Raw genomic sequence first — 20,530 nt, forward strand, 5'->3', positions numbered from 1 at the left:
TCGGTCTGACCTAAGTTGTTAGTAAGATTAAAATACAGATTACCTGCTTTAGCTTACTCTGCAGACACAGACACGTGGTTAATTCTAAGACTGAAAGCAACCTTGGAATTTATGAAGAACTTAGGGGAAAACACCCTTCAGCTTCTTACTAGCAAGTAATCATTTTCATCTTTAGAAATTAAGCGTTTGAATGTTAACAGCTGCTTTCAGAAATAAACCAAGACCTTGAGGAGTATTACCTGACGAGCTGGAATGCATTGTTGATGAGACTGGCCCGGTCATTGCTGCTGATTGTTGTGTGTGCGCCTTTTAAAAGGCCAGTCAGAGAATCCCATCCATCATCCTCATAATGCACAATGTAATAACCATTCATTCCAACATTAAATTTGATCCATTCTACCTCTTCTGGAAGGATGAGCTCATCTAGAGCAAATACAATAAATCATAGCTCCATTTTCTCTCTTGACTGATGAAAGCTTTTCTGATCAGAGACTGGACAAAGAAACTAAAGGCAAGTTTAATATTGAACAATTTTAATACTGAAATGAGTTTCATATTGAACACATTTCTTTTAGAAACCAGAAAAGTCCATTCCAATAGGCAAAAGCCAGCACCAGCTTTAGATGCCAATTTTTTGAGATTTATAGATTGAGGAGAAGAATACAGCCACATTTCAGGCCATACATATGACATGATCCAGCAGGGTTAGCAAAAGAAGGGGGAATTTTCATTAGTAATCCCTCCTTCTTAGTATTATAGAACTCAGCTGCTTTAATCTCTATCTGGCAAGACACTGGCTTTCTTTTTTTGCCACCAGAGACAACTTCTATCTTCACTAGAAATTGAAAGCCAACAATTCGCTGAATATAAAGGTTGACCTGATCCTTCTGTTTTAACCATGATAAATAGTAAAACAACCTTAGTAACTAAGTCTTACATATTTGCAGTTTCTTCTGGACTTAACCTAGTTATTTCTATGGTAAGTTACCTGTTTTTGTCTTCAGCAAAAATCTTTGAACTGAGTCTGATTTGCTGGTAATGAAGGTCAATGGAACATGCCACACGTACCTTAAAGAAAGGACAGATTATTTGTTGAGTCTCTCCAACAAACAGTTATTAAATCATCCATCATATACCAGACCCAGGCTAGTTTAAATGATGGTACCAAAACTACTATAGCCAAGAGGTCAAGATGTCACTAGCCTATTTTCCAGCTTTGCAAGGGGCGTCAGCTCAAGCACTATTCATTCTTCTCAGACTTCTTCAGTAGAGCTGGGAATTTGGGTTCCAGTGAACCCTGGCATCCTCTGCAGAGGTTGGCTGATTGGAACTCGGAGGTCCTACCTTAAAGACCTTGGCCTATAAATGGCACAAATTGACATCATGTGACTTCTACATCATTTGTTAAGAATAGAGTAACACTTCAGTGGAATTCCTGTCAATCTCATCGTGAAGAAACTGAATTTCATCATGAAGAAACAGCAGAAAACAAAAACTGGAGGACATCCTATCAATAAAAAACAAACTGGCCTGTGCTCTTCAAAAATGTCAAGGACGAAGAAAAATATTGAGGAACTGTTTCAAGAAAAAAAGAAAAAAATACAACTGAACGTATGTGACAATACAATGTGAGCCTATACTTAATCCTGAACCAGAATGGTTTTTTTTCTTTTGCTATAAAGAGGTTATTAGGAAAACTGGAAAAGTTAAATCAGGTTTATAGATCAAAGTTATTAGATCAATTTCATTTCATAGTTTTGATAATTATACTATGCTTACATAAGTGAATGTTCTTGTTTTTTATGGAAATATCACACTGAACTATTTCAGGGTACAGGACATCAGGTTTCCAACTTACTTGCAGTTAAAAAAAACTATGCTACTGTGGATCCAGGAGGGCAGCATAGGAGGACATCGAACTCCTCTCCTCCTGTGGATACACCAAATCTATACCTACATATAGAGCAATTCCTCCTGAGGAAGAACTGAGGGCTGACTGAACAGCTTCTGCACAACAAATGATAGAGGGACCACACAGAGAAGGCAAAGACAGAGACAGGATAACAACAGGAATCCCATCCCAACGCAGTGAGGGAGGGCTATTACCGAAGGCCCCGCATGCAGACTTGCCCACCCTGGGATGTGATGAATAAATAGCAATGTAAAGGATAACTAAATTATCAGTGAAGGAAATCCACTAACTCTAGATCATCCACCAAACAGTGGGTAAACCGCTAGAACTCTCTCTGCAGTCGTAGGCACTGGTGAGCACCATTGTGTACGTTCTCCCCCCACCAGGATATTGTGGACAGGAGCAGGGTTCAGTCACTCTAGCCAGCTGCGTAGGGCCACCCCAGCCCATCCAAGACCCCTAGCCCACACCAGCTCCAGTCGTCCTGCCACGATGGCCCCAGCAGAGTGCTCTGGGACCCTCCTGGCTTATACCCAGTCAAGCCCCAGCCATCCTACCACGGCAGCCTTGTTCCAGGACAACCCAGGACCCTGTGGGCCGCACCTGTTCCCACTCCAGCTCTAGACATCCTACTAGGGCAGCATCTCCTCCAACTCCCGCTGTTTCTCCAGAGTGGCCCAGGGAAGGAGTGCCTCAGAGCTCCCCAGTCCATGTGCACTCCAGCTCTAGCTGTCTCACCAGGGCAGCTCCAGCACAGTGTTTGGGAATCCTGGGCCCATGCCCTCTCTGGCTCCAGCCATCTCACCAGGACAGCCTTGGTGCATTTTGCCCTGGGGCATTTCCCCCCATCCACTCCAGCTTCAGCTGGACAGCCAAAGCCACAAGGCACACACAACCTATGCAGGTTACACAGAAATAGACCTATGAAGTCAAACAAACTAGGGACACCAAGGATTATATTCCCAACAAAAGAAAATGAAAAAATCCCAGGGGGAAAAAAAAAAACACCTAATGAAACAGGTAAGTAATTTACCTGATAAAGAGTTCAAAATAATGGTCATAAAGATGTTCACTGAACTAAAATGGAAGAATACAGTGAGAACTTCAATAAAGAGTTAGAAAATTTAAGTACCAAATAGACGTCACAGAGCTGAATAATAAGAAAAATACAATACAAGCCATCAGCAGATTGGATGATACAGAACAGATCAATAATCTAGAAGACTGAACAGTGGAAATCACCCAATCAGAATAGCAAAAAGAAAACAAAAATGAGAACAGTATATAAGGGACCTCTGATCAAACGGCAAGTGACATTCACATTCACATTATAATGGTCCCAGAAGAAGAGGGAAGAAAGGGGCAGAAAACTTAAAGAAATAATGGTTGAAAACTTTACTAACCTGGGGAAGGAAATAAACATACAGGCCCCCAAAGCACAGAAACTCCCAAGCAAGAGAAATCCAAAGAGATTCACACCACGACACATTTCAGTTACAATGTCAACAATTAAAGAGAAAATCTTAAAGGCAGCAAAAGAAATACAAACTCACATACAAGAGAAACCCTAAGACTATCAGCTTAGTCTTCAGCAAAAACTCTGCAGACAAAAAGGAGTAGCAGAATATATTTAAAGTGCTGAAAGGGACAAACTTAATACCAAGAATAACCTACCCGGCAAGGTTATTATTCGGAAGAGAAGGAAAGATAGAGTTTCCAGTATAAGCAAAAGATAAAGGAGTTCGTGACCACAAACCAGCCTTACAAGAAATGTTAAGGAATCTTAAGAGGAAAAGAAAAGGCCACAATAGAAATAAGAAAAAGAGAACTACAGACCAGTATCTCTCATGAATATAGATGCAAAAATCCTTAACAAGGTATTAGCAAACTGAATCCAACAATACATTAAAAAAAAAAAATCATACGCCACAATCAAGCCAGATTTATTCCCAGGACGCAAAGGTGGCTCAGTCTCTCTCTCTCTCTCTCTCTCTCTCTCTCACACACACACACACACACACACACACACACACACACACACACAGAATCAACATGAAACATCACATCAATAAGAAAAAGGATAAACTATAGGATCATTTCAAAGATGCAGAAAAAGCATTGGACAAAGTACAACATCCATTCATGATAAAAACCCTCTGCAAAGTAGGTCTAGAGGAAACATACCTCAACATAATAAGGGCCTTATATGCAAACCCACAACCAACATTGTACTCAATGGTGAAAAACGGAGTGCTTGTCCCCTAAGGTCAGGAACAAGAGAAGGAGATCACTCTCACCACTTTTAATCAACATAGTACTGGAAGTCCTAGCCATAGCAATCAGAAAACATAAAAAAAAATAATAAAGGCATCCAAATTGGCAAGGAAGAAATAAAATTCTCATTATTTGCAGATGACACGATACCATACATAGAAAATTCTCAAGGGTCCATTGAAAAACTACTAGAACTGATATCTGAGTCTAGTGAGGTCGTGGGACACAAAAATCAATGTACAGAAATCTGTTGCCTTCCTATACACTAATAATGAAACAGCCGAACATGAAATTAACAATCCCACTTGCAATTGTACCAGACACAATAAAGTATCTAGGAATAAACTTAATCTAACAGGTGAAAGACCTATATTCTGAAAACTATAAAACACTGATGAAAGAAATTCAAGACGACACAAAGAAATGGAAGGACATTCCATGCTCATGGAATGGAAGAACAAATACGGTTAAAATGTCTATGGCACACAAAGCAATCTACAGATTTAACACAATTCCTATCAAAACACCAACAGCATTTTTCACAGAACTTGAACAAACAGTCCTAAAATGTGTATGGAGCCACAAAAGACCTCAAATAGCCAAAGCAATCTTGAAAAAGAAAAACAAAACTGGAGGTATCACAATGCCAGATTTTAAGTTATATTACAAAATGGTAGTAATTAAAACCATATGGTACTGGCCTAAGAACAGACACACAGATCAATAGAACAGAATAGAAAACCCAGAAATAAACCCATGATCATATGCTTAATTAATCTTCGACAAGAGAGGAATGAGTAAACAATGCGAAAAGGGCTCTTCAACAAATGGTGTTGGCAAACTGGACAGCTACATGCAAAAGAATGAAACCATACCACTTTCTTTCACCATACACTAAAATAAACTCAAAATGGATTAAAGACCTAAATGCGAGTCCTGAAACCATAAAAGTCCTTGAAGAGAGCACAGGCAGTAAGGTCTCTAATATCGGCTGTAGCAACTTCTTTCTAGATAGGTCTCTTAAGGTAAAGAAAATAAAAGCAAAAATAAACTATTGAGACTACGTCAAAATAAAAAGCTTCTGCACAGGAAAGGAAACAACCAACAAAGCTAAAATGCAACCTGTGGAATGGTAGAAGATATTTGCAAATGATGTATCCAATAAAGGGTATCCAAAATATATAGAACTTATCAAACTCAACAGCCAAAAAACAAATAATCCAATTAAAAAATGGAGAGAAGCCATGAACAGACATTTCTCCAAAGAAGACATCCATATGGCCAACAGACACATGAAAAAATGCTTGACATCACTTACCAGGGAAATGCAAATCAAAACTACAATGAGATATCACCTCACACCTGTCAGAATGGCTAAAGTCAAAAACACAAGAAACAAGTGTTGGTGAGGATGTGGAGAAAGGGGAACCCTCGTGCACTGGTGGTGGGAATGCAAACTGGGGCAGCAACTCGGAAAACAGTGTGGAGGTTCCTCAAAACATTAAAAATAGAACTACCCCTATGATGCAGCAACCGCACTACTGGGTACCTACCCAAGGAATATGAAGACACTAATTCAAAGGGATACATGCACCGCAATGTTTATAGCAGCATTATTTATAATAGTCAAATTATGGAAACAGCCCAAGTAGCCATCAATAGATGAATGGATAAAGATATGGTATATATAATGAATATTACTCAGCCATAAAAAATGAAGTCTTGCCATTTGCAACGACATGGATAGAACTAGAGAGTATAATGCTAAGCGAAGTAAGTCAGAGAAAGACGAAAATATCGTATGATCTCATGCATATGTGGAATTTAAGAAATAAAACAAACAAGGACAAAGAGAGAAACCAGGAAACAGAAACAGACTCTTAACTATAGAGAACAAACTGATGGTTACCAGAGGGGAGGTGGGTGGGAGGGGATGGGTGAAATAGGTGATGGGGATTCAAGAGTACAGTTATCATGATGAAAAGAAAATAAAGTAATAAAAATAACAAGTATAGGTAAGAATGCTGAGGAAATGGGAAGCTCCATTTTCCTGATGGTGAGAGTGTAAATTGGTGCAGTCACTATCATAAATAGTATGTAGGTTGCTCAAAAAATTAAAAATAGAACTAAACTATGATCCAGGAATCCTACTTCTGGGTATTTATTCAAAGAAAGAGAAAACACTCATCTGAAGAGATACATGCACCTGTATGTTCACTGCAGCATTAACTATAGCAAGATACGGAAGCAACCTAAGTGTCCACTAATAAATGGATAAAAAGTTGTATATATACACATACGTACATACACACACAATGGAGTATTAACCATAAAAAAGAATGAAATCTTCCCATTTGCAACAGAGATGGACCTCAAGGATATTATGCTAAGTGAAAGAAGTCCTACAGATAAAGACAAATACCGTATGATTTCACCTATACGTGTAATCTGAAAAACAAAACAAAGACTCAAATAAAGAAAACAGACGGTTGGTTATGGGGGGTGATGCAGGGCAGTGGGGGGGGGGAGTGAAATAGGTAAAGGAGATTAAAAAATACAAACTAGTTTTAAAATAAATAAGTCATGAGATGTAATGTACAGTGTAAGGAATACAGTCAATAGTATTGTAATAACTTTAGTGACAGATGGTAATAAGACTTATCGTTGGTATTTTGCAATGTATAAATATACTGAATCAGTATGATGTATATCTGAAATAGGACACTGTCAATTATAATAATATACATGTTATATAGAGAGGATACAAAAAGATAAAGAGCATATTTTTAACTGATATTTTGGATTTTACATGGAAAGGTTCTATTTTAGGTTTTATATACATATTTCAGGTTAGATGTAAAGAGAGAAGGGGAGGGAGGGGGAGAGAGAATGATAAAGCAAATGTGGTAAAGAGTTAACATGTGGGGCGCCTGGGTGGCTCAGTCGTTAAGCATCTGCCTTGGCTCAGATCATGATCCCAGAGTCCTGGGATCGAGCCCCGCATCGGGCTCCCTGCTCAGCGGGGAGCTGCTTCTCCCTCAGGCCCTGCTGCTCCCCATGCTTGTGCTCTGTCAAATAAATAAATAAAATCTTAAAAAAAAAAAAGTTAACATATGTGTATCTGGGTAAAGAATACACGAGCATTCTTTGTGCTCTTCTTGCAGCTTCTCTGTAAGTCTGAAAGTATTTCAAAAACAAATTTTTTTTTTTTAAGTACTGTCCATCTAGGGTCAGTCAAGGTGTACTATCTCCTTTCCAGTGATGTCCTTCTGGAGTGTTAAAACCAACAAACAGGCTCCAGGATCTAATGTAGACTTCCAAAACACAGGCTCTCCTAATCCCCAGAAACCACCTGAACGTTTATGTCCTCAGCTCCAACCCAAATGCCAGGCACTATCGGCATTTAGTGGCAGTTGCTTAGTTTAGAGCTGTTTCCAGTCAGTAACCGGAATTACCATCCCATCAAACTACAGAACACGGGAATGTTAAAATACTGATACATTATCAACTTTACTGAGATGAACCAAGGTTGAAAGCCACATTTATCCTCTTGGGAAGATGGTGGTGTGTAACTCGACTTCACAGGATACAGAGATTTAACTGAAATATTTTAGCGGTCAAGACAAGAGCAGTCTGAAAAATACAGTTTCCCTGCACAAGGCAGGTGTTACGGAGGCAACAGCCCCAAGTTTTCCACCCTGAACGTTACCCGGTTTCTGAGGCGTCCTCGGGTGCTTTCCTGTAGTGCTCCTGCCTCATGTGCACGTTCCTCCCCCTCACCGTGACCGTTATCAGGGGAAAGCCCTTCTGCAGCGTCCACGTGTTCATCATGGTTTTCACATCAAGGCCCTCCTGTCGCCAGTGCTGATCCAGACAGAAAACAGATCCGTGAGCACTCGCCCAACGCTGGAGAGCCCAGGCTTGCGCTCATGGGGCGGCTACCTGTTGACAACCCCTGACCCCTTGCTCTGCTCGCCAGCCCCTGCCCACCTCCCTTCCCCACACCGCGCGCTGCCGTGGCCTTCCTGTCCAAGCGCGGACTGCTTGCTTTTCCGTTCTCTTCCTCTACCCACAGGTACAGGTCACGGCTTACGAGCAGGTACTGTGTCCGGTTCTACTGGGCATCCCTTGGGCTTGGCTCGCTGCACCCAGCAATGCTGGCTCAGACAAGCAAGGTGGGAAAAAATGTTCAGCCACTAGCCTGTGCTTCCCAGGTGCTAACATCAAGATGGTCCACACTCAGCAGTTGTAAACTCAAAAGCCGATACATTCTTCGATACTAAAAAAGCTTCTAAGGATATTTAAGAGCCAAAGGATAAAATACACTACATAACAAATCCACTGTACCCCTGAAACAAATAATGCATTTGTTTTATAAAAATGAATATGAATAAATAAAAATAAAATAAAAATGAATAAAAATAAAGATAAAATTCACACTGGAAAAAAAAAAAATGTTCACAAAAGGCAAAACAAACAAAAAAAAACCCCCTAGAAATCACGGAGTAAAGTGATCTCTAAAAACCAAAAAGCTCCCAAAAATGAAAATATGGTGAATAAAATTTAGCTGAATCTCTAGACTCAACCTCCACTGCCTATGAAAATACTCCACAAGTCCAGATAAACAGACTCACGTTGTTTTGGGACTCAAATATTATGAATTCTTTATAGCTTAGCAGTTAAAAACATGAGTTAGATCTAAATTCAATCCCCACACTGCAATTTACTCAACATATGCTTTTGGATTTCACATTCCCATCTGTTAAGCTAAGAAGTACCCTGCTCACAGGTTTACCCTGAGACGTAAAGGAGTCAAGTGCTTAGCACATGCCTGACACGTAGTAAGTGCTCAAGGATGCCTGCTGCCCCTATTTGTTTTTTCCACAGATGAAGAGATATGGAAAGGACCCACGTGGCCTGACGGATAAAGCCCCAGTCTACCACAGAAACAGGTCATAAATTCACTGCTTTCCAGAGAACGAAGCTGAACAAATTAGTACCAGTGATATGTGTTACCCACAAAGGTTATGCAACTCCCTTGCGTAGACAGCTTTTAAGAGAAACTGTAAAAAGACTGTCAGTCAGCTACAGTTTAAGCACAATCTTATGTGGAGTTAGAGTGATATAATGAAGGACTTCAGAGAGGTTGGCCCAGAGGTTTCCTTCAAAGAATACGGCATAAACATATGAGCTTTGGGGTACGACATACAGCTGTAAAAACTTACTGAGGCTGAAGATGAATGTGGACCCCTGGAGCAAAAGCCATCCGTCCTTTCTGTGCCATCTGTAGGGCAAATCTAAAAACCAAAACCAAACGTGTTATTCTTGGTTCTCTAGAGAACACTCAGGATTCTTCTCAGAGGGATTAATAAGGTGTAGGAAAAAAACCACCAACCACAATATGGTAATAAGCCTGGTGATCCCCAACGCAGATATAAACAAAACCATACTCACACTTGCCATACTATTCCACAGGTCCTCATTCCTTGTGTTTTTGTAACTGTACTTCTGGAGATACTGTACAATACCGCTTTTAAATACGTCGGCACCGAGATAATCCCTTAGCATATTCAGAATACAAGCTCCCTGAAAAGACAACGTAGGTAACTGTTACTTTAACCATCATCTAATCTGCCGCCACACTTTTATTTTGGAGGAATTCTTTCAAAATGCAACTGCGGTAACATTTTCAAAGTCTGGTGATTTGTGACACAATTAAAGAAAGTGGGTTTACAGAAAAAAAATTTTTTCAAAGAAGTGGGTAAACCTGGCCCTGTCTAGGCAAGGGATTGAATGGGACTGTTTCTCTTCTTAGTCCCTTAGGGCCATCATTTTCTAACAGCAACCAAGCCTCCCCACAGGGCCAATGACCACCACTGCCCATTATCCACAGGGCAGGGCACAGTGGTGCTGAACCAACACTTGGTACCACGTCCTGCCTTCCCTGGGGCCGCTCTGGAGCGGCAGTGGGGAAAGTAACTCCAACAAGAGATGGAAGCGGAGGTACTGGTTAAGGAACGGGGGAGGGCAGGCAGCCCCGAGCAGAGAGGGCCAGAGGAACACAGGGAAAAGGAGCAAGAGAAGACTCGAGACCCTGTATTCCTGTGTGAAGAGTCTTTTCCCCTCCACCCTCACGACTATAGCTCCCTTTTCACATGCAAAAATATTGACCATGTAGGTGTGGGTTTATTTCTGGGCTCGCTCAGCTGTTCCACTGAGCTAGGCCTCTGTAGGTCTGTTTTTACCTCCCCTGCACTGCTGATGAAAACATCGAAGAAATACTCTTCTGTTTACTACAAATAAATCGGCCAAATAAAATGATAAATGACATTCTCTGCCTTGTTGAAGACAGTAGAATGGTTGGGAATGGAAAGACAATTGGGAAAGCAGAAGCTTGATCTCACGAAGGAGGAACTAGGACTTTAGCTCTGGCTTGTATTGCTGAGGGAAATACACAGGCCCCCTGTCACCAGTGTGACTGGAATGCTTTCCTGTCCCTTGTCCAGAGAAGCCAGCTAAAGATTTTTATATAAAATCTTCCATTAAATGTTAGCAACCATTTCCAATTCTGTTATAAAACTTATTGTGTAGGGCAGTATTTGGCAGTTCAACAATACCAACCATTTCTGAAGGGGCCGAAAGGCTAGAAGCTACGAGAGGTAGGAACGTTTGCCTGGTGCAAAGGTGAGGCTCAATCAAGACCCGTTTGTTGGGCGCCTGGATGGCTCAGTAGGTTAAGTGACTGCCTTCGGCTCAGGTCATGATCCTGGAGTCCCTGGATCAAACCCCGCATCGGGCTCCCTGCTCAGCGGGGAGTCTGCTTCTCCCTCAGACCCTCCCCTGTCTCATGCTCTATCTCATTCTCTCTCTCAAATAAATTAATTAAAAAAAAAAAATCTTTAAAAAAAAAAATAACAACCATAGAAAACAAGACTGATGGGCGCCTGGGTGGCTCAGTCATTGAGCGTCTGCCTTCGGCTCAGGTCATGATCCCAGGGTCCCGGGATCGAGTCCTGCATCGGGCTCCCTGCTCAGCAGGGAGTCTGCTTCTCCCTCGGACCCTCCCCTGTCTCATGCTCTCTCTATCTCATTCTCTCTCTCAAATAAATAAAAAAAAAAAAATCTTAAAAAAAAAAATAACCATAGAAAAGAAGACTGATGGGCGCCTGGGTGGCTCAGTCATTGAGCGTCTGCCTTCGGCTCAGGTCATGATCCCAGGGTCCTGGGATCGAGCCCCACATCGGGCTCCCTGCTCCACGGGAAGCCTGCTTCTCCCTCTCCCACTCCCCCTGCTTGTATTCCTGCTCTCGCTATCTCTCTGTCAAATAAATAAATAAAAATCTTTAAAAAAAAAAAAAAGACCCGTTTGTTGAATGATAAATAAGAGGCAGAGTTTTTAAAGGCCGTAAGTTTTCATTTTATGACAGAGTAAATGAAAAACCGACTCAAAGATCATCTTCAGGACTACCAATCAAACTGCAAGTTAGGCCGTAAAAAGAGTGAACTCCAGCCAACCCTGGGCAGCACAGAAGGCATTCAATCTGGCTTGTTCCTTATGAAGGGAAAGCCACCCACAAGCCTACCTATCATCTTTCCACCCAAGTCTTCAGCAGTTTCATGTCCAAAATGTACCCTTATCATCCATTTTTACCTTTTCATAAGAAACGTCATCAAACATCTCCCGAATCTGAGCAGGATCCTCCACAGCTGTTGAAACAGGATGTGAAGAATTTAATGCATCTACCTCCATCACATTAAAACACTTGCCGAAGAAATAATCGTCCTGTTGAGACAAAGACAACATCACCCACGTGATTTCTATTTTAGATAATAAATCTGAAAGGACTGATGTTTAGTTTGGGGTAATAGGTTTATACTTCAAATTTCTGGCCCAAACCTATTCCGTATTTATAGGGTTTACAAAATAAAATAGAATTGCTATTGCTAAAAAGCATCCAAGAAACAATTTTAGGTGAACATTGTAGATTTTGTTCATCTTAAATCCTATCACTTTAGAAGACCATATTCTCTTACAAACAAAACCATGATGCCTGTAGCCAAATAGTATCAAAACAACAAACTAAAGTGTGTAGATTGCAACATCTCCAATCATCTTATTTTAAAGCAAAGAAATTTAGATTTTAAACCATGTGGTCAAAAAAAAAATGGGTAACAAACTCAAAGTATAATCTGGTTTTTTAGGGCATATTACCTAATAGAATAACATACACACATAATCATTTTTATTATTAAGGGTTATGTGGAAATGGGAAAATATTTATGATCCATTGTAGTGTAACAGTTATATAGACGTTAACTATAAATAAGTGTGTACAGAAAGATGAAAATGAGAAGTCAAAATTATAGTAGGGTAAAGGACTGTTTGAGGTTTTTTTGTTTTTACTTAAAGGAAGTTTCTTTTTAACTTTATTGCATGTGATTTTCACAAGTTAAACACCTGATAAAAAAACAAAACACATAAAGGTTTCAAAGCATTTCAGTTTGTGACTCCTGAATGTAGGCTCATATATAAACAAACGTGCAGTTATCCAGAGCAAATGGGATCCTGTTTGATTTGACAGGTAGAATCCTATTGAAATAACAGCAATCTGTACTTAATAATCCTTCAGTGAACAACCTGAAGGTTGAGAAAATGATATGCAACAGACAGGCTGTCGTTACTTCTATTTCTTTGATATTAAAGGAGGGTAAGATTTAACTTCATTTCCTAACAATCACAGATTTGGAAATAAGCAATCCAGTTTGGAAATAAGCCTTTGTGATATCTTTAAAGTTCACTACCATTTTGGGAACCTGATTCCTAGCTCAACTATCAAGGAGTTAATATGTCTATGAATTCTATCACTGAGGATCAGTAAGTATTTTCCAGCAACACCGAATAAAACAACAGATCCACCTGTTAAAAATAAGTAAATACTTACAACTTTCAGTTCAGGATGAGTCACACTGACCGACACAAACTCCATAAACTTGGCAAATCCCTCATTTAACCAAAGATCATCCCACCATTCCATGGTGACGAGGTTCCCAAACCACTAAAAGGAAAACAGTAGATTGTTCACACATTTCTAGGGAGACTGGATGATCTACACAGCTATAAACATAAGGTATTCAGGAGGAAAGATTTCACATGTGCGATGCCAGTTTATGAGCAACATTTATAGAATACTTTATCAAAGTAAAAAGAAAAACCTTTCCATGTTCATTTTAAAACATGCTACCTAATGCTTTAAAGAACTCTTTTTACTTTGCCTTTTTTCCATAGGAAAATAATCGATCCAATTCATATGTCAATATGAAAAGTCTCTTCTGTCCCATAAAAGCAACACAGATGTAGTTTCACCACAATTTTTAAAAGCATAATTAGCTTTGTGTACCTGGTGGGCGAGTTCATGCGACACTATCATAGTAATGCCAAGCTTATCTTCTGCCGAAGACTTCTCAACGTCAAACAAGAGACTAGATTCTCTGTATGTGGTCAGTCCCCAGTTTTCCATAGCACCACTCTCAAAGTCCGGAATAGCAGCAAGATCTTGGGAAGGACACACAAATCTGTTTCCAGTCTTTAAATGACACATTGCATGTACACACTAACTTTCAGAACGGATGGGTGTAGGGATCCTAAGAAAAGCCAGGCTGGTTGTGCAGAATCCTATTCTAGGCTGGAAGAACCTTTCACAACCGAGAAAAAGAGGCTCTGTGATTCACTGAATTGCTCTGCTGCTGCGTGACCAAGTCAGATGTGGGCCCCAGGCCTCCAGACTCCCTATCTAGCTGTCTGACGAGTTTGGGGATTGAATACTCTTAATAATTTCCTCAATAATCCACTAGACTTGGGATGCCCCAGACTCCAGTTCACCTAAAATCTCAAACACACAATGGTCTGAAGAGCCCATTTAAGAAGGAAAATGCAGATTTTCCTTACACTGTATAAATTTGTTAAGAAAAATTTATTGAGCACCCTCTATATTCCTACCAAATATGTGCCAATCATGAAAAAAAAAAAGAAATGCAGCTTCTGCCCTTTGCTGTCTGCCCACTAATCCAGTTGGGTTTATCTTTAAAGTCAGAAGGTAGAATGATCACCATGATATGTGCCTCAGAACCTAATCAAGATCTGTTTCTGCTCTAATTAGAATTTACTGTATAGATTAGGGGTGAGAAGATCAACCTGATGGTCGACACCTGCCAGAGTTTAAGGACTTGAAGGGCTGAGATAACCACGGGAATGCCAATTAGGATATAATCCATAGCTGACATCATCAAATGCCGCAATTTGCAAAAACTGCAAAATCTTTACCTTGTTTGGGTAAGGCATATGGAATGCTGAAATAATCCTCATAAAATTCTAGAAGAGTCACTGCGGTATCCAGTGCATAATCTGCCTGATGGATCTTGTCTGGCACAGCATATATGGAAACCTGAAAAGAAAGATAGTTAGCTCTTCAAATGCTATTGTGGCTTCTCTCCACAACTGCATGGAAGATGGACATCAAAGGCTTCATTTTCTGCAGTATGATTGCCAATTAAGAAAAGTAGCAGTTCTATTTCTTGTCTTAGTGCTGTTTCTGATCAACTCCCCTTCTGAAAACTACAACATGCTGGATAACATCCACAAAAATGTCTTTTTAAATGTTCTTATGACATAGTGGAAAAGTAAAGAAAACTTAGATGCCAAAAGTGAGGGTGGGACCCTCCGTAGACAGCAGAGGACTACACCAGCTTTTGTCCTGAGGACACTAACCTAATACAGATAGATTTGGGTCTTCACAGCATTGAAGGTCTCAGAGGATAGGAGACCAAGTCCAGAGCCTGCCCAAGGTGGAAGCCCAACAGAAGACACACCAGGCATAAAGCTGGACCCTAAAAGACCACGCCCTTCTATAAGGGTAAACTAAAAATAGCCACCCCCTTCCTCAAGCAGACTGCAAGGGGAAAAAATGCCTTAGTCAAGTCTTGGTACTATATGGGGGAGGTCGAGGGAAGTCCTAAGAAAATCAGTAAAAGCTACTCTTCATGCTGGTTAGGAGCTGCACTCACACTAACCAGGGGGTTCAAAACTCTGAAGCTAATAGGTTGAATTAAAGTGGTTCATGAGTTCGTAAATGCTCCCAGTCACCTGACAGGAGCAAACAAATTCTCTCTGGAAGAATCCACCTTCAACTCAGGCAGTGTAAATTCAATATACACAAAGGAACTAGACACCATAAGCAAGAACCAGCAGAAATAACAAACCACAGAATCAGACACACAAAGACTTCAGACAGGACAGTTACTAGAATATAAAATGTATGTTTAATGTTTTTAAAGAAATAAAAGGCCTATAACTACTAATACGTAAAAGGAGTTCTGGGCCCCAAATCCAATGTATGTGTGTGTGGGAGGGTGCAGGTTAACCCCACACCTCTAAGCAGTTCAGCAATACCGCCTGGATGTCCCACAATTCAACCTGATTCTGACACTACCCAGAGATAGCACCAGATTCCACAACATAAAGGTTAAGTCTTACTAAACTGCGCCCCCCTTCCCTTCAGATGATATTCACAATTCCAGGTTACCATCTGTGCTTCTGATCAATAGGCTATAGTTTGGAAGTTACAATGACCACCTTTCTAGGTGTGATTAATTTGCAAGAGCAGCTCACAAAACTGGAGAAATCTTTAACTCACTATAAAAGGACATGACTCAGGAACAGCCAGATGGAACAGGACAAGGTACAGGAAAAGCACAGGACAAGGTACAGGAAAAGGCAAAGAGCTGCCGTACAGTCTCCAGGCAGGCCACTCTCGCTGAATCTCCACACTTGCACCAACCCAGAAGCTCTCTGAAATGTCTTTTGGGTTTTTATGGAGGCTTCATCACACAGGCATGACCAAGAAGGTCATTAGCCCTCGGTAACTGAACTCACTCTCCAGCCCTTCTCCACCCCCTTGGAGGTCAAGGGGGCAGGACTGAAAGTTCCAACCCTCCAATCACATGGCTGGTTCTCTGGCAACCAACCCCCATCCTTAGGTTACCTACATGCTTTCCACAAGTCATCTCATTAACCTAACTAGAGACACCTTTCTAGCTGTCATCAGAAAATTCCTAGTATTTTATTTAGGAGCTCCATGCTAGGGACTGGGATAAAGACCATGTATATATATTTATTATAAATCACAATATCACAGTATGGAAGAGACATTATTAAAGAAATCTTTCATAAACGATTCCCCAAAGTGGGCAATTCAATGGGTGAGGGTTTTTGCTGATAGTTTCACTGCGAAATTTAGATTGGTCCCTACATTCAAGTCTCAAGCATCACTTTCAAATCTCCAGGTAAGTAGAAAGATCTCTACAAGAATAAGAACCACTAGGGGAACAAAAGATTATTCATCAGAGAAGTCCTACATATTCAGGCCTCAGTGAAAGCCAGCACAAATAAATGAGATTAAATTAAAGCCCTCCCCTCCAAAAAAAAAAAAAAATTGTTTGCATTTAGAGCCCAGCATACAGTTGAATAGGTTGTTCACTATACTTTGTTACCCAGGAAAAGGGCAAATAGTCCTTGAAACAAGATATTCTCTCTAGTATTCCAGTATTCACTGTCACAACTGCTCTCCCCAGAGCGATGTAATACTCTAAGCCAACTGCTCTATTTTACTTCCTTCTCAAGACTAGAGATCCTCTGTTCAGATAGTCAATCACACTTACTTCCGAACTGTAGAAAGTGATAGCCAGAAACAATTTCAGAAACCCCTGCAGGATCTAGTCCAATGTACACATTTTGCAGAAGTATAAACTAAGTTCCACAGGGAGCAGGGCCCAGGACAGAAAACCAGCTAATGGTGGAGCCAGAACCATGAATGAGGCCAGGCCAAGCCTCTTCATGTTTTTGTTTTTAGAACCTCATTGTAAATACCAGCATCTGTGACAAGAGGATGCCAACCACCCCGGTTTTTGCCCAAGACTCAGGGGTGTGCCCAAAATGTGGGACTCCCAATATTAAAGCCAGGACAGTCTCAGGTAGATGAGGACAAGTTGGTCACCCTATGTGACAATCTGACAATCCCAGGGTTCACCTTGACTCCGCTCTTGGTCATCTTGCTAATAGACTCAAAATCTGAAATAATGAAGGCCACCAGGTAGGTACTCATCTTCACAGTGACATCAAAATGGTCTTCTATGAGTCCTTCAGCAACAGTCACAGATTCAACCTAAAATCAGAATAACTGAAATCATCAGATAAATCATCAATCACCCAATACACTGAAAATACTTGATAAAGGGAAATTTCCTAACCACCAGACATAATACTCAAAGTATACAGCACAACATTTGTATAATTATCTTAAAATTTCTCTTTCCAGTATCTGATTGTAATTTCGATATTAAGGCCATTCTACTCAGTTTTTTTTAAGGAGATACAATTCATATACCATATAATTCACCATTTTAAAGTATATAGTTCAGTGGGTTTTTTTATTATATTCACAGAGTTTTGCAACTATCATCACTAAATTTCTTTTCAATACCCCAGATGGTTGCAAACTGGCCCATATTTGGTACATGAGGATTGATAATATGAATGGGACAAAGCAAAATTGAGATTGTTGGTTTTGCCAAGATGTAGACCACCTGACCTTAAATACAGGTATGAGAACTATCTGCAAAACACTGTCTAATTTGTTTTCCACAATGGGCAAACATGTAACCATGCACAACTTAAAAAGAGCTTCTGTTTCCCTACAAAATTGAAAGTAACACATGCCTGGGCCTGATGCGGCCAAGCTTCCTCCAAACTCTTGATTTGCTTCATTGGAATCTGCTTTAGGTGCAGTCAGGGAGCCGCCCTGCAGTGGGGTGGGGTGGGGGTGGTGGAGGGACAGTCTAAGAGGTCTGCTCCCCAAAAGGAAAGTCTAATACGTCAGGCAACACCAAGCAGTGGGGCAGGGCCCTGGAGAAGGAGAAGGAGAGAAGAACTAGCCCGGTGAACACAAGCATTTTCCCTGGAATCTTATTTCCACCTCTAGTTTTCTGTGCTCTCATCCTTCTTTGTAATACCCACCCACCAGTTCTGGTGTCTGCTGGTCACTCTCTGCTCCCCTGACTCTGATAGCCGACCTAGGTTTACTCTTGAAAAACCCCAACTTACCTTTTCTTTTTAAATGCCTTCTACCCACCCCTAGCCAAAAGTTTCATTCCTGAAGTTGTGCTCTTTACTAGGAAAGTAAGCTAATTAACTCAACTTTAAATGGGATGAAATCCTGCTCACTGCCCATACACTTCAATGTTCTGATGGAGTATTTGCTTTTCCAGCCACCAAAGAGATCCTTGGAGACTGCACTGTCCTTCCCCTGAACTCCGGGTCCACAGCCTGACTTCAGGCTAGTCCTATAAGATTTCTGCCAATGGGAGGGCTTTCCTGTCCAAGAGGCCAGACCACATTAGAGATTTTCCTTTCCTTAACAGATGGGTCCTGGATAGCCATGGATTTAGGCTCCAGCATCTTTGTGAAGCCTTGGGAGTTCCCAGCCTTCACGCTGCAAACCTACGAGTTTCTCTACCAGGCTTTTTTGGTCATCAGTCTCCCCCTTGATTTCATCTGCCCCTTTTCTTTATTCTCCCAAAGCTGTGATTGATCCTCTAATGAGAGAACTCACTCACAAACCCGGGAGCAATGGCATAACATTGGGGGATGGAACGATAATTGGAACAAGCTTGTTCTCTATCTCAAATTTCTATCAGGAAAACTGTAATTGTTCCCTGTTTTTTGTTTGTTTTTTTTCCATCTACAAATGTGGGTGGAATAGACAGAAGTTCTTAGTTGGTAGAGATCTGCTGAAGAGCACTTTTCACAGAGCATGGCCCTTTGAGGGGGGCCTGTGAGAATCTTGTTTGTGGAAAGGATTTTTAAGGTATTCAGTGCTGGGGTGGGGGGCTGGTGGTCTACAGAGTGTTAAGGGTTGCAAGGTACTGTCCGAGACGCTGGCTGTGGCGCTCGGAGTCCCACGCTAAGATTTTGCCCCCCTGGCCAGCACAGGGTTGAGCGGGGACACCCTTTAAGACTCTGGGCAGAATCTGTTCCATGTGAGTCTCGTCACACGAACTCTGAGGACAAAGGCTGTGTGTGCTTCAGGAGTTGATCCGCATCTGTTGCAGGCTGAGAGCTCAGTGGACGAGTTTTTCTAAGCTGTCAGAATCATTGGTCAGTGGCACGTACTGAGTAGCTTTATTCATTTGGCACAGCCATTCTCCCACCACTTTTGGGAAAATCAGATGGAACGCTGTCCACATTGGCTTTGGAATTGGAGGACGATGGTCTCTGTAAAGGGAACTGACTGTCTATCACTACTTACCTTTTGTACCATAATACTCCAAAAAGATTACTTTTTTTCTGTCAGCCCAATTTCGTGGCTATGGTCACAAATCATCTAGGTATTATTAGTATATCCTATATAGAAATTATAGAAAATAACTATATACTAGAAATATACCCTTATGTGACAAAGTATGCCCTTGAAAAGATCATATGAGAAAAGGAAGGGGAAAGTGCTTTGTGAAGGGCACTCTCATTTAAACCGGACCTGAGTCCCTATAGTGTCCCTCCTGTCAGTACCAGGGACCTGGAATGCCACTTGGACTAAAATCCTACTTGTTTTTAGGGCTAATTTTTTCTCTGACTACAGATAAATTACTGCTTGAAACAAAAGCACAGGTTGGAAATGAAGAAAGGAAAGTTAGCTGTCAGGCAATAAAACAAATAACACAGGTGACCTGAATATTAATTGTCACTGGGGTAACGCAAGTGACCGCGTATCAATGGATTTTTCCTATGAGTAGATACACAGGAGTTCAGACTCACCAGTGGCATATTGGAGATGGCGAGGTGTCTTGGCTCCCTTCTGATCTTGACTGAAAAATTCGCTTTGAAGGCAGGTTCATCAAAGCAGGGAAAGGCCATTCTGGCTGCAGTAGGTTCAAAGTGTGTTGATGCAAGTACTCTAAAATTATGGTGAGTGAAATAAAAATACAAATAAAGCACCAGGGACTCTAAAAGAGATGTGTGTTTGGTTTTTAATTCCTAGAGATACCATAAGATTATGGATTTCACTACAAAAAAAAAATCTTTCATAGAACAGAAGTTATCATAAACTAAGTAAAAAGACGAGTAACAAACGGAAAATGGACTGAAAGCTATGTGACAAAGGTTTAACAGCCTTGACAGATAATGAGCACTTATAAATGAATAAGACTACACCAGCAACCAAGGGGAATAGCACGTACAGGTCATAAACAGGCAGTTCACAGAAGAAGAACCTACAAATAGTCAATAAACATATC

General features: G+C 40.9%; 1 protein-coding gene across 7 annotated transcripts in view; it reads right to left on the minus strand.

Moving 5' to 3' along the window:
* The window catches only part of ERAP1 (endoplasmic reticulum aminopeptidase 1), a 42,243-nt gene that overhangs the window by 12,150 nt on the left and 9,563 nt on the right, over positions 1 to 20,530 (minus strand). For 5 of the 7 annotated variants that reach the window (XM_035014906.1, XM_035014905.1, XM_035014903.1 and 2 more), the window contains exons 3-13: positions 20,052 to 20,190; positions 17,269 to 17,403; positions 14,508 to 14,628; positions 13,585 to 13,739; positions 13,129 to 13,242; positions 11,838 to 11,969; positions 9,641 to 9,772; positions 9,412 to 9,483; positions 7,896 to 8,050; positions 989 to 1,068; positions 240 to 423 (exon numbers count right to left, since the gene is read on the minus strand). In XM_035014906.1, coding sequence (XP_034870797.1) covers positions 240 to 423; positions 989 to 1,068; positions 7,896 to 8,050; positions 9,412 to 9,483; positions 9,641 to 9,772; positions 11,838 to 11,969; positions 13,129 to 13,242; positions 13,585 to 13,739; positions 14,508 to 14,628; positions 17,269 to 17,403; positions 20,052 to 20,190 — 1,419 coding nt within the window. The remainder of the gene's footprint in view (positions 1 to 239; positions 424 to 988; positions 1,069 to 7,895; positions 8,051 to 9,411; positions 9,484 to 9,640; positions 9,773 to 11,837; positions 11,970 to 13,128; positions 13,243 to 13,584; positions 13,740 to 14,507; positions 14,629 to 17,268; positions 17,404 to 20,051; positions 20,191 to 20,530) is intronic. The other 2 variants (XM_035014902.1, XM_035014908.1) reach the window with 2 other exon arrangements.

Source organism: Mirounga leonina, unplaced genomic scaffold, assembly GCF_011800145.1.
Source record: "Mirounga leonina isolate KUSES-001 unplaced genomic scaffold, KU_Mleo_1.0 Mir_168, whole genome shotgun sequence".
NCBI classification, from domain to species: Eukaryota; Metazoa; Chordata; class Mammalia; order Carnivora; family Phocidae; genus Mirounga; species Mirounga leonina.